Raw genomic sequence first — 13,806 nt, forward strand, 5'->3', positions numbered from 1 at the left:
GCATATAATTGGTGCTTAAAATACTTATTGAGTTGCAGATTCCAAGGGCGGGCCTCTAACACTAGGACATGCTGCCTCAGGCCATCGAAGTTTCACTGCTTTTTTCCAATGCTGATAATTACAAGGATCAGAGGATACTAGATTTGGGACTAGAAAGGAGCTCCAGAGGCCATGGAGACCTAATCAAACTAAAACAAAAACAATACAAGAAACAAACTTTAAGTGTTCTCAAAACATCCTTTAATTTTCCATTTTCTCCAAGTCCAAAGTTGTACAAGCAGTTTGAGAAATTCAAGACCATCAGTGAGAGGGGCCACAATGGTGGAGGTTCTCCTTGCACCTGCAAAGAATGGGGAGCACAGACATGCACCATGTGCCCTTCTTCCAAGATTTCAACAATGTCTACACTATGAGAACCAACAGTACTCAAGAGTCTGGTGAGCGGGGCCGGGGCAAACTGAACTAGAGGAAAGGTGACCGACAATACCAGTCAGTCAGAGAGGAATTCATGTGGCGAGTCAGGGCCTGTGGGTGACTCTGAGACTCCTGGCTTGGACTTGGCGAGTAAGGCAGCATGTTCACCGCCCAGTAAATGACCAGTCCTCTTCCTGTCCTCTTGGACAGTGGGGGGATCCCTGCTTCCATGGTTGCTCGTGCTCCTTGCCACCAGTGTCATGGCTTTTGGTTCAGAAAAAGTGGAGACAAAGACAACCCAGTCAGCAAAATATTCCACAACACAACTACCCTGTGTGTGGCAGAATAGAAGCAGGGGATCCATCCTCTTGGGATGTGGAGGGAAGGCCATCCCTGCTGGAGCCTGCGGCCTGCCTTGATTACTCAGTTAACTGCTTTGGTGGGTCTTGGCAAGAGAAAGGCAAAGAGAGATGAGCAGAGAGCTAGATATTTCATTGTACTAAAAATTAATAGCATCAAGGGAGTAAGAACCTTACTGTCTATGAAATAGAACCTTTATAATATCTTTTAGATCAACGAGATTACAGGAAGGGACTCTCTTTTCAAATGTCAGAGCGTTTATATGCTTAAGGAAGTGAGAGGAACTGTGTATTCTTCCTTCCCTACTCAGGTCTCAACCATTCCCAACAGTTCTACTCACACTCTGAATTCTTTTGGAGTCACCACTTTAAACCCTCCCTTTAGGGTTAGTATAAAGAAAAGAAAACTTTCCCTTTCCTAAAACTTTCCTAAGAGTAAGATCCCTCAGTGTAGAATTGATCAGATAACATACAGAAGGATGCATGATGAAGACAGATAACAAAACAAAGCTGAGTATACATGTAGTGGCCACTGGCCATCACAGCTTGCGGAGGCTCCGATTACACAGTGGTTATTTTCTTATCCTTGGTGGCTTGTTTGATGGCGGCTTGCTCACAGATGATCTCCTTGAGGCGCTGAAGCCTCATGTTCTGCGTGGTCTGGTCCCCAACTCCTGTCTGACTTCGGTGCAGCAGATTTAAGGCATGAATGTACTCCAGCTCCGTGTACTTGACCCCTTGGTCAACCACCAGGTTCAGAAGCTCATCAGCTGTGTTGTACAGCATTTCATAATACTGTCTGGAAAAAGAAAAGAAAGAACATTGTTTTAAGGCCTTACAATAAAGAAATAGGTTTTTAGTTAGACTAAGTACACCGGGGATCCCAAGGAAATGAATCCAGTGGAAATGTATGGTGGTCTCATATCTTTTATAGATAGACATGCTTCCTACTTTTAGCAACTGGAATATGCTCATTGGACTGATTCCCAGAGCTGTACCCATTTTGGAAATGGGGGGGGGGGAACCCAAACATTGAGAAGGTAGAGGTAGTTATCACCTTATTCAATTTAACTCAGCAAATGTTTAATACCTACTGCATGCAGAGAAATGGTGCTATATACTCACTGGGGGAGATGCAAAGTGTCTGGAGGAGAATAGGACATATGCACAAATATGTCCATTATAAAATAATACAGGTTTAGTATATAAGAGAACTATAAAGTGCTATATCAATAAAGAACATTACAAAGAAGAGGGGGGGATCAGGGAACACTTCATAGAGGAGGCAATATTTGAATCCAGCTTAAAATCTAAACTGTCCCTGCATTGTTTAAGGCCCCAGACTATTTATTTTCTTTTCTCCATGGTGAAATTGGAGTAGGGAAGAATACACAGAATTCTTCTCAGAATAAGGTTTTTAAATGCATAAATTAAAATACATAGAATTATAAAGAAAACTAATTATATTGAAATACTATTATCAAAATACTGGAAAAAAAAATCCACAGATTCCCTGATTAAGAACCACTGACCCAAGTGGCCTCTGAGTTCTGACAATCTGTGAATAAATTATTATTAGCCATAGATAATGTACTATTATAAAAGAGGTACCTTGGGGACTCTGCTTATCCTATCTGTGAGCCCCTTTAAAGTTAAGTATAGCCGCGCTTGTCTTAGGAAGATGGTTTTCACTTTAGAAATTGGGCAAATATAAAAGTTTGCCAACTCTCCAACACCCTCTCCCAATTCGTTCCTATTTTCTGTTTGTTCTACATACTGAGATAATAGTTTCTAAGTTTCATTCCTGTGTTCTACTATTTTTAAATTTTATTTTGCTTTGAGGGGGTCTTGTGTTAGATTTCACAAAATGTGCCAGACTAACAAACAGTACTGTGAATATAAGTAACAGGCTACATCATGATGGGAGTCTGTAATATTTGTTAAGGTGGAATATACTTCAGAACTAAGCTGGGGAAGGGGCGGGGGGGAGGGGTGGGGGGGGGGTGTAAAAGTCTTCTTTTTCTTGGCAGACTTAGGATCTGACTCCTTGAATTACTTCCTTGACTTCTTGCCCTAAGAGTGGAGGTGGCCCTGGGATCAAAGGTTGTGAAAACCTTGAGGGGGTGATCATGAATCCTTTAGCTGACTTTGTCAGCTAGGTATAGAAAGTTTCATCACCAGTAGGTGATGATGTCCTTGGGCACATGACCCGGAGGGCAGATAAAAATATGCAATGTAGATTTGTGCAATTTACTTCCACTTCTAAAATGACAGTAGCAGAGTAGAGGAAGAGGAAGCAGAGAATATTAAATCCCCTAGAATTTTTAACTGACCATAAACATTAATTTAGCTGTTGGGTAAATAGACTCCTGAAGAAACTGAGCCACTCTAATATCAATATTCTCAAAATAAATGAAGTTCCATCTGAATGGAAGTGGGGCTCACAGATGATTATCCTTGAAGAAGCAAACAAAAGGAGTTGGTTTTATTGTGCATCCAAAGGCAACAAGAAATAATTGCATTTGATATTCCTTCATATGTGAATGTTCAGTCTTCATGATGATCATAAATCTGTTACTGACCCAGACACACTCCTGGCTAATCCCATGGAACCCTAAATTCTGTGTCTATGAACTTCTTGAGTATTCTCTTATAGAGACTAAGGGAATTCAGAAACGTCAATTCAGATATGGGGCAAGTGAGCCAAATTGTTCCAGAATTTTACTTGTCATATCCCACTTTCTAGGATTGCTTTATTAAAGGTAAGAACTCAGAAACACAGAGAAGGAATAATTGCTTTTTGGGCAAAGAGGATCATTTGGGCAAATGCATGGTAGGAGGAGCAGATTTGAGTATTTCTGAAGACTTATTTTTCATTTCTTTTAAAAAATAAATTTTGTAGTTGACTTTTATCCTGAAGTTACAGTTACTTCCCAATTCACTCCTATGTTCTCCCTGGCAATAAAGAAAAACAAATAAGCAAAAATTTTCAACTCAGAGATTGACAATGTATTCTAACTTCGAAGTCCTCCACTTCTCTGCTGGGAGGCAGAGATCTAAACTTATCACCTCTTTGGAGCCTGCTTTTAAATTTTTTTTCATGACTTCATATGCAGTTTGAATTTTTTCAATCATAGAAATATGAGAACAGGGCCTTGGTGATTTATATTTCTCTGCTTTTACATTTTTGCAATTGAAAAGTTCAAAAATGCAATATGAAGTCACTGAAAGGAATTATGTGCAGTCTTTAGGATGTCCTCAGCTTTGATCTCCAGATAAGAAGACAGCAGCATTGGCACTTTAAATTATTATTATTAACTTGGTTGGATTCCATAATGAAGCAGCAGGTTGAAGGAGGAAGCAATTTCACCATTGTTTACAATCCTTTGTACTATTAGAGAATGTTGCAGTCTGATAGTAGGTTATCACAGGGGTGTTAGAGAAGAATGGGGGTGAACTTGTAGTGAAAATCCAAGTCAACAAACATTATCAAACAAGTACTGTGTGTAGTGCAGTGGGCATCTAGGTGGTACAATGAATTGAGGGCCTGGAGTTCAAATCTGGCCTCAGATGTGTGATACCTGTCATTCAGCTCTGTTTGCCTCAGTTTCCTCATCTATAAAAGGAATTGGAAGAAGAAACTGCAAATCCCTCCCAACAAAGTCCCAAATGGAGTCACTAAAAATGAATGAACAATGTGTGTAATGCTCTATCCTAAGCCCTGAAGATAAAAAGATGAAAAAACATACAATCTCTTCTCACCGTAAGTTGAGTCTCCCAAGGGATAAATCACACACACACACACACACACACACACACACACACACACACACACACACTTTGTTTATGAACCAAAGTACAGAGTGGTAGGAGGAAAGCATAGAACCATGTAAAGTATTCTAAGAAAACTTGAGTAGGGAGAGCTCATTTTTAGAGTATGCCATGGGGAGAGTTAGAGAAGGTTTTTCAGACAAAGTGATACCTAAATCGAGCCTTGATGGATGAGAATAATTTCAATAGGTGAAGATGAGGAAGAAATAATATTCTGGGCATGGGTGAATGCAGAGACAAAAGGCGGGGTGAGAGGAGTTGAGAAAAGAAATATGAGGTAAGCTGAAAATGAGGCAAGTGGAAGATTGGGGAGGCTCTGGGAGCCAGGTTAAGAAATTCTAAACATATCTGATGAGGAATAAAGAATTTTAGGGGGGGAGGGGTTAAGCAAGGGAGTAATCTAGACAGTAGAGTCCACTCGACACAGAGGGAGAAAGCAATTGAAACGTGGTGTTCCCAGGGCACCATGGGGTAGAGGAAAGATACTTGATTACTGCGAAAGCCTGGAAGCTCAGCAACTCTCTCAGCTCCCTTATACCCAGGAGACTGGAGAAGTGCAGCCACAGTTGCACAAGATCACTAACAAAGAAAAATGGTGAACAGGACAGAGACAAGGGCAGAGTCCTGTGGTATGCCTCCAAAGACTCTCCTACAGACAGACTGGCATCTATTTTTTGGAAATAGTTATTCAGTCACCTAACTGGATATAGTTAACATTTCTCCATCTTGTTTACAACGATAGCGTGAGAATAAGAGACTTTATCAAAAACTTTATAAATATCAAGATATATCTATAACTTTTCAGTGTCTTATCTAATAATCATATTAATAAAATAAATGTGTCTGGAAAAAACTGTAAAGACACAGAATCATGGGAGGTGTGGGGTTAGATTTTAGCTCTGACTAGTGTTTGACTAAAACAAGTCGCTTAATCTGAGTTTCAGTTTCCTTATCTGTAAAGTGGGGACAATAAAATTTATAGTCAGCTAATCTTACAGAGTGGTTGTATGGAGAAAATTAGAAAATCCATCTAAAGCATTATGCAAAGCTTAAAGAGATCTATAAATGCCAGCTATTATTATAAACCAGAAAGGGAAAGGGTTCTCATTAAACCAACAACATTTCTAAATCTATCTTGGGGGCATATCTCTTGGCAGTTGGTGGAAGAGTAGGAAGATGTTACTTCCTGGGAATTACAATGAGATTCATTGTAAATCTAGTGTTTTAGCTGAGTAGAACGGCTAGTTATATGGAGAGAATGTTGTTCCAAGGCTGATGAAGACCACAGAAGGCCATAGAAAAAGAAATGCCTAGATCCTGAGTCCTATCTCTTTCAATATGTGACAGGTGATAAAGGGCACATCACTTAATTCCTTAATGTGCTAATATCTACTATACACTGAAAACACTTATCTACTCCACAGTGACACTATAAAGAAGAGAATGGAGACACTTATAGAGACTCTAAGATCCTTAGATGAATGGTACGCAGGAGCTGCAAATCCAAGTTATTATACACTCCTGACAGGTTGACTGATAGTGTATTTCATATAGTTAGAGAGAAAAAATTCTACCATAACTGTGATGATATATTAGTTCATAAAGAAACATGAATATTTAAAATAGACAAAAATTCATTTATCTTCCAGAATAGTATACAATAGCAAAAACTAATTCAAATTACCATGGTGGTTTCCATACTTTCCTTGGGAAGATGATGAGAGAGGGGTGATAAAAAATGGCCCAAAGAGAAAAGAGAGAAATTGTAGCCTCCACACTCTTAGAATATGTTCCCAGAAAAAAACAGTGCTGCAAAAATTACATTAAATTCTGTAGTCTGTTTGGAATAAATAATTTAGCAGCTTCTATTGGGGCCTCAGGAAAATGAGAGCTCTGTCTTCATCATTAACTATTAGAACAGCCGTAACAACTGTCCTAGTGGGGTTGAAGCGGACACGAACTGTCTCTTTCCCTAAAATTGTAGCCTTCCAAAGATGAGTTTTTACTTTTCTGTGTCTCATCAGAGCTTAGCGGGCCTGGCATGTAGGAAGTTCTTAAGAAATGTTAGCTGACTGACTGACCTCCAAAAAAGTGAGGGTATTTTCTAAATCATCCTTCATTAAGGGTGAAGTTTTAAAGTTCCTGCTAGTGCAGACTGGTCCTACTTTTTCCTCCTCACCTTCAATTTGTTCTGCCAACAGAGGTTCTAAGTTAACACTCTGGATCACCACTAGAGTTGGAAGGGCTTGGGGAATTCAGGGTTAACCATCTTTATTCTTTTTCATCCTTGGGAATAGTGGTTCTCAAAGTACCATGCTGCAGAAGACAGCTGCAGTAATTAAGTTAGCAATATATGGAAGAGATAACTACAAATGATAAAACTGTAACTATCATTAGGAAAATATGTATTAGTAAAAAGAAGAGCTGATACATGCAGGTCTCCAATATGCAAAAAGTCCCCATTTTTTTAATAGGCAACAGAAGGTCAGCTCCAAATTGCAAGAATACATGGAAGAGGAGTTTCTGAGCTCTGGGTGGGAAAGCAGAGGGAATTCTGAGTCCTGAAGAGGGATGTTCCTCTATATAAATCAACTTTTTGCCAAAGAGAATGGCCATTATGAATTCTTCACATGATTGAACCCCAACTTTTGGTACCTGCCATCAGTTGGTGACACACTCCACACCATTGATCACATAATATATACACAAATGCATCTCTTTCTACACACACACACACACACACACACACACACACACAATTCGAATCTCATACCAGTTGTGGGTGTTCATGGTGGGGCACAGTTAGTGGTACATGGTAATTATGCCATGAATACTTACAACTGCAGGTGGAAAAATCATAAATTGCAAGGGTATATATATATATATATATATATATATATATATATATATATATATATATATATATATATATATATACCTGTATAACTAACTCAACCATGGTATGGGAATATATATATATATATATATATAATATATATATATATATATATATACCTGTATAACTAACTCAACCATGGTATGGGAAAGTAATAACTTGAAACCTACATATAGAGTCAACTCTCTATTTTCCATGCTAATGGAACAGAGCAGTGAGGCAGATAATTGAAAATCTATTTACAGAGCCTTTGCATTTATATTCAAATATGGGTGTGTCTAACCTAGTAATTCACAGAGCTTTAAACCAAGTAACAAGTCACTATGAAGAGCTAACTCAGGAGAAACTACACAACTTTCTAGCTCCTCATCTTGTCTTGTTCCAGTTCTCCTGTATAACTCCTTAATGAGTATTCCTGGAAGGGAGGGGCCAAGATTATATCTTCTATTCATGTGAAATACCAGCCTAAGCAGAGCAGACCCTTTCCTCCCAAACTTGCTAGTTTTCTGTAACAACAAAGATCTGGAGATGCATAATTCAGTATTGTTGCTTAAAAGATTTTTTTCTCTGAGTTCTGTCTGGGGGACAATAGTTAACAAAAGAACTAAAATGTTCTTTTAGGTGACAATGTTAACTGGAAGTCTGAAGGAGAGGAACCTTTGATATAACTTCCAACCCTCTTCTCTGCCTAGAGTTTCACCATCTTTGGAACATGTTTACTCATTTGCAGATATGCTGCTCAACTGCCAGTTCAGACTTCTTCTCTTTTTATTTTTTTTCTGTCTAGGTTTCCAGCAGATATGTTAATGAATGAGAGAAGAGAAGAGAAGATGAAAGGCCAGTCTGACCCACAGGCTGGATTGGTGATGTCAAGACTCCTCTCAACTACCAAGGAGTCTAGAATAGGCTGATGCTGCAGAGTGCCCTTGAAATTCTCCTTGGTAGGCTGTAAAGGAGGGAGGAAGAGACTGATGTGGGGAACCTGAAACTGTCTCTCTCTGACTTTGGGGGTAAGTTATGAGATAAAGCTCTTGAGAAGCTCTGAGAAGGAGAGATTCTCCTTGAACCCTGTCTCTGCCAAAGACCTGCCCCAGGGAAGCAAGATAAAGTGGTTTCATTCTGTTATCTGGATGGGACTAGTTGAGTCCAGGACCACTCCTACTTGGTGGGAGCTGGAGATGCAGATTTCTGTCCACCTCTATTGAGCTGAAAATTGGCTCCACCATTCCCAGGAGGCTGTCCCTTTCTACTGGAAATCTAGGCCTGGGGGCAGTAACCTCATTCAATTGAAACTTCAGTCTCAAATCTCTTTAAAAGAGCAACTTTGGGGCTCATTCCTTGCAGAGGGCCAAAAGCAGGACATGCCATGCCAAGGAACCTCTTCCTCCCTCCTTGGCATAGCTGCCTTCAAGGACCCTCTACCCTCTGTGAAAAGACTCCCTGTTCTCAGCGTTAATCCCTCTTTATCTTTCTGCCAGGACTCCTCTTAGATCTTTATTTCTCTGTTGGGACCTTGCCGCTAAGGAAGTCAGCCTCCTAGCAAAGGCTGACTTCCCAGAGCCAATAAACTTCTTTTTGCTAGTCTAACTTTTCAGGGTCGTAAATTCCTTCACAAAGAACTTCTGCGCTGACCAGAAAGGGTTCCCATAACTCTCTGCCCTGTGCCGAACCTCATCAGGACCTCCGATTTATCATCAGTTGGAGAAGTGGTTTGATCCCTAACTAAAAACAAGGTGTCCATCTCAGGTGCATAATTAAGGAGTGGGTAAGTTTGGGATCCCTCAAGTCCAGGAGCTCTCAAATTCCAGCAGGACACTGTGCTATTGTTCAGTAATGTCAAAACTCTTTGGGACTCCCATGCATATACTGTCCATAGGGTTTTCTTGGCAATGGTACACATGGTTTGCCATTTTCATCTGCAGTGGATTAAGGCAAACAAAAGACTAAATTAGCCTTACCCAGGGTCACATGATATGTACCTGAAGTCAGAAGCCAACTCAGGACTTTCTGACTTCATGTCCAGTACCCTATTCACTGAGCCCTTTAGCTGCCCTACAGTAGGACATAGAGTCAAATAAGTATTGGACCAGCTAGCAGAATTTGCTACGAGCAAACTAGTGACAAAGGAAGAGGGACTGAGTGAAGAGAGAGGCTTCTGGGAGCCAGAGCATGAAGATGGGAGAGGCTGCAAAGCCTGCAATCTAAAGGAAGGCAGTTTGGAGGCCCAGTTGCAGTGGTGGTCAGGTGTGACTAAGAGGCTTCCTCCAGCTAAAGTCAATGGGTTTTGGGTTATTTTCAGCTGGTTGTTGTCTAGATCCTACAATCCCAGTTAACAGAATCTAAGAAGTAGTTAACAAAAAACTGAAATACAAAGCCCCAGTGAGCAAATCCATATTGAGAACATGATAGCTTACAGTATAATACCATGGATAGCACAGTTTAATGAGAGGGAGTCTTAAGAAAAGCAGTGCTAGCACAAGCAGCCTTTAATTGGTGTTAGGTTTAGGATTAAACTATAACAACTATCCAACTTGTAGTGCTGTTAGCCTTTCAACTGCTACTGTAAACCCACATTTTTTTTAAGAGTCAGAGTGTCCCAGAAGTCTTGATGCAGCTTTCATTGCTTCATGCTGCTCTAAGACCTTTGGGACATCCTGCACACCCCCGTAGAGATTTGTGGTAAATCCTCTTTCAAATCATTCAATAAGAACAGGAGAAGATAGAGACAGAGATACTGGGGCAGAAACATCCAGGCCCCAGCTGGGCCTGGTCCTGAGATGGGCAGCGGAAGGGAGAAGGGGCTATCCAAAGGCAGTCCTGGGAGATCTGGAGTTGGGACTCATCTGGTCCAATTCCCTGGTTTTATAGACTGGGAAACTGGGTCCCAGAGGGATGAAAGCAATCAAACCTCCTCCTAGTATGTGCCGGGACAAAAGCAACACCCGGTTCTACTCTCATGGAGTCCAATGTGGAAAGGTGTAAGGTAAAAACAAACATAAAAGGAAGAGGATCTTTTCCCACTCCAGCAGCTGGAGTACAGAAGGCTGTATGGAATCACAAGGTGCCAATAAGATGTGAAAAGAATGGTAAAAATGCCCCTAGACCCTGATCCTTTTATGTGATTCCAATACCTCTTTGGGTCAAGAAGGAAATAAACAACTCAGTAGGGTCCGCAAAGAAAAAAAAGGCACTTCTGGGGGCTTTCAATAACTAAACCCCAAGTTGTTGAGGGCCACTGGGAGCAGACATAGAGTGAGATAGGGCAGGGGGAGGATGAATTTTCTCTCTTCATTGCCTCATCTGTCATGATATTTAGCAGCTGAGACAGAGAAAGCTCATCCAACAGATTACAAGTTAGAGATATTGCAAGTCAGAAGGTGGCTGCACAGGGGCAGGAGGGGGGAAGAATGTATTTTTTTCTCCTAGTCATTTTAGTCAAAAGACAGAAAAATTCACCACCTCTCACTCCTGCCCCTACCACTGGACATGTAACTCTGAAGGGCAGACATTGAAGCAGTAGGAAATATCCAGTAAAAAACACAGATACACTTCAGAGGGGAAGAAATCAGGGAGATAGTCATTGTAAAGAGGAAGAGGGTCAAACAGGCAGCCCTGGCAATCAAGAATCCAGCTGTGAAGAAAAGCAGTCCTTAGCTAGCTAGCATGCAGATTTTATGAAAAGAGAAAGGGCTTTTAGGCCTTGCAAGTCTTTGCATATGCTTACTATAAGTTTTTGTTAAACTTAAGCCCATTTTTCCCTTGTGTACTATGTTCATCATGGGAAAGTGTAAATCAGATTCATGAAAAAAATGGTTTGTACAAACTATCCTTACTATACCATTTGTATATCTTTGATTAAAACTAATTGTTTACTGACACTGTTTTTTTTTAAATTTTACTTATTTCATTCTGAACTTAAGAACTAAAATTTAAAGCATTTTTATAACATAATAGAAAAAATAGGTGACTGCTCATGAAAAACCTGCCGTAACTTTTAAATATATGTTAAAGTTGTCATATAACTCTTTTCTCTCTTTTTTTCTCCTCTTATCCTGCTCTAAAGATGGCAACTATTAGATACAAATATATATGCATATGTATATGTGTGTGTGTGTGTAATATATATATATATATATCCATCCTATACATATTTCTATTTTTCGGTATGCAGATACCATCTTTCATACCTTCTTTGAAGTTAATTTGGGTATTTATAATAGACAAAACAACCTATTCAAAGTTGTTCTTAAAACAATATTACTATTATTGTATCCAATTCTTTTGAGTGTGCTCATTTAACTTTTCATTATTTTGTGCAAGTTTATCCATGTTTTTCTAAGATCATCAAGTTCATCATTTCTTATAGCACAGTAATATTTCATCATAATCACCATAACCTAGTCAGCCACTCCCCAATTGATGGCTATCTCTGCAATTTCCAATTCTTTGCCACCACAAAGAGAACTACTACAAATATTTTAGAACATATGGCTTCTTTTCCTTTTTTTCTAATTTTCTTAGGAAACAGACTAAACGGTGGTATTTCTGGATCAAAGAACATAGGCAGTTTAATAACTCTTTAGACATAATTCCAGATTGTTCTACGAAATGGTTGGACTATTCATAGTTCCACCAACAGTGGATTGATTCCTGTCCCAATTTTTCCATATCCCCTCCAACATATGTTACTTTCCCATTTAATCATTTTAGCTAATATGATAAGTATAAAATGATTTCTGAAGGTTGTTTTAATTTGTATTTATCTAATCATTAATGATCTACAACATTTTTTCATGCTTTTTGATTTCTTCAGCAGATACTGCTTCTTCATATCTTTGACAATTTAACAAATGGATTATGACTCATTCTTGTAGATTAGATAAAGTTCTTCAAATATTTGAGATATGAGATTGTTTATAAAAATTTCCCCCCCATTTTTTAATGATATTTCTTTTGATATTGGCTATTTTTATATTGTTTGTATAAAACCTTTTAATGTAATAGAAATGATTAATTTTATGCCTTATTTTCTATCTCTTATTTATTCATAATTGTTTGCCTAACCATAAATCTTATATGTAACATATTCCTTGTTCTTCAAATTTCCTTGTAGTCTCTTTATATCTAAGTCAGCTATCCATTTCTACCTTATTTTGGTAAATGGTGTAAGTTATTAATCCAAACCCAATTTCTATTAGACTGATTTCTAGCTTTCTCAACAGTTTTTATATACCAAATAATGAATTCTTATTTCCCAAACTAGTTTTCTATTCTGATTCCTTCTCTTATTGCTACTGCTAGGATTTCCAATACTTAATAACATTGGTGCTAGTCTGTCTCATTTTGATGGAAAGCACACTAGTGGTGATCTGAAAGTTACATGATTAAAAGCACGGGTCCACAATATTAAACCCAGAATTTGAGAGGAGGGATTATGAATGTGTAGTGAGGTGGAGGGATGAGGGGTGTGTTCCCAGAGAGGAACATTATATATGCAAAGTAAATAAAAGGAAGGTTGCTTTGGGAAGGAAGGCATTAAGAGTTGGGGGGTTGGGGGACACTTCATGGAAAAAATGGCAAGTCAGCTGAGTTTTGAAGGAAACCAGAGATTCCAAGAGTTAGTGTTGAGAAGGGAGAAGTGCTTTTAAAGAATGGAGCGCAGCCAGTATAAAGCCATGAAGATGGGACTTGAAGCATTAATTCTGAGGGAAGGCATGTAGGTCAGAATGGCTGGACTTTGGAATGAAGAAGGGGAATAATATGTAAGAACACTGGAAGAGTAGAAATGTATTAGCTTTGAATGCCAAACAGAGAAATTAATATTTAATTCCAAAAGTAATAGAGACCCAGTAGAGTTTATTACTTAGCAAGTTGATATGCTATAGGAAAATAACTTTAGCAACCGTGTGGAGGATAGAATAGATTGGGTTGAGACAAGGCAGGGAGAGCAATTAAGGAGCTTTTGTAATAAAGCAGGGGAGAAGTGATGAGAGTTTGAATGGAGATGATCATTGTGTGTGTGTGGAGAGAGGGGCCAATGTGAGTAATATTATAGAGATAGAAATGACATGATTTCACAAGTGACTACATATATGGAATGTGAGGGAGGAGTTAATAATGTTACCAAGGTTATGAACCTGGGTAACTGGAAGGAAGGTAGTATCCTTGAGAGTAATAGGACTTGGAAGAAGGATGGATTTGAGGGAAAGATAATGAGTTCTTTTTTGGATCTGATGAGTTTGAAATGCCTGTGGGAAACTCAATTCCTAATGTTTAGTAGGCAGCTGGTGATATAGGACTGGAGCT

At 39.1% G+C, this 13,806-nt stretch overlaps 1 protein-coding gene across 3 annotated transcripts in view; it reads right to left on the reverse strand.

Annotated features, from left to right (window-relative positions):
- Nucleotides 1–217: 217 nt before the first annotated feature.
- The window catches only part of EXOC4 (exocyst complex component 4), a 931,688-nt gene continuing 918,099 nt past the window's right edge, over nucleotides 218–13,806 (reverse strand). For all 3 annotated transcript variants that reach the window (XM_052001552.1, XM_052001551.1, XM_052001550.1), the window contains one exon: nucleotides 218–1,572. In XM_052001552.1, the coding sequence (XP_051857512.1) occupies nucleotides 1,335–1,572 (238 nt within the window). In that variant the 3' untranslated portion in view covers nucleotides 218–1,334. The remainder of the gene's footprint in view (nucleotides 1,573–13,806) is intronic.

This window comes from Antechinus flavipes, chromosome 5 (assembly GCF_016432865.1).
Source record: "Antechinus flavipes isolate AdamAnt ecotype Samford, QLD, Australia chromosome 5, AdamAnt_v2, whole genome shotgun sequence".
Lineage (NCBI taxonomy): Eukaryota > Metazoa > Chordata > Mammalia > Dasyuromorphia > Dasyuridae > Antechinus > Antechinus flavipes.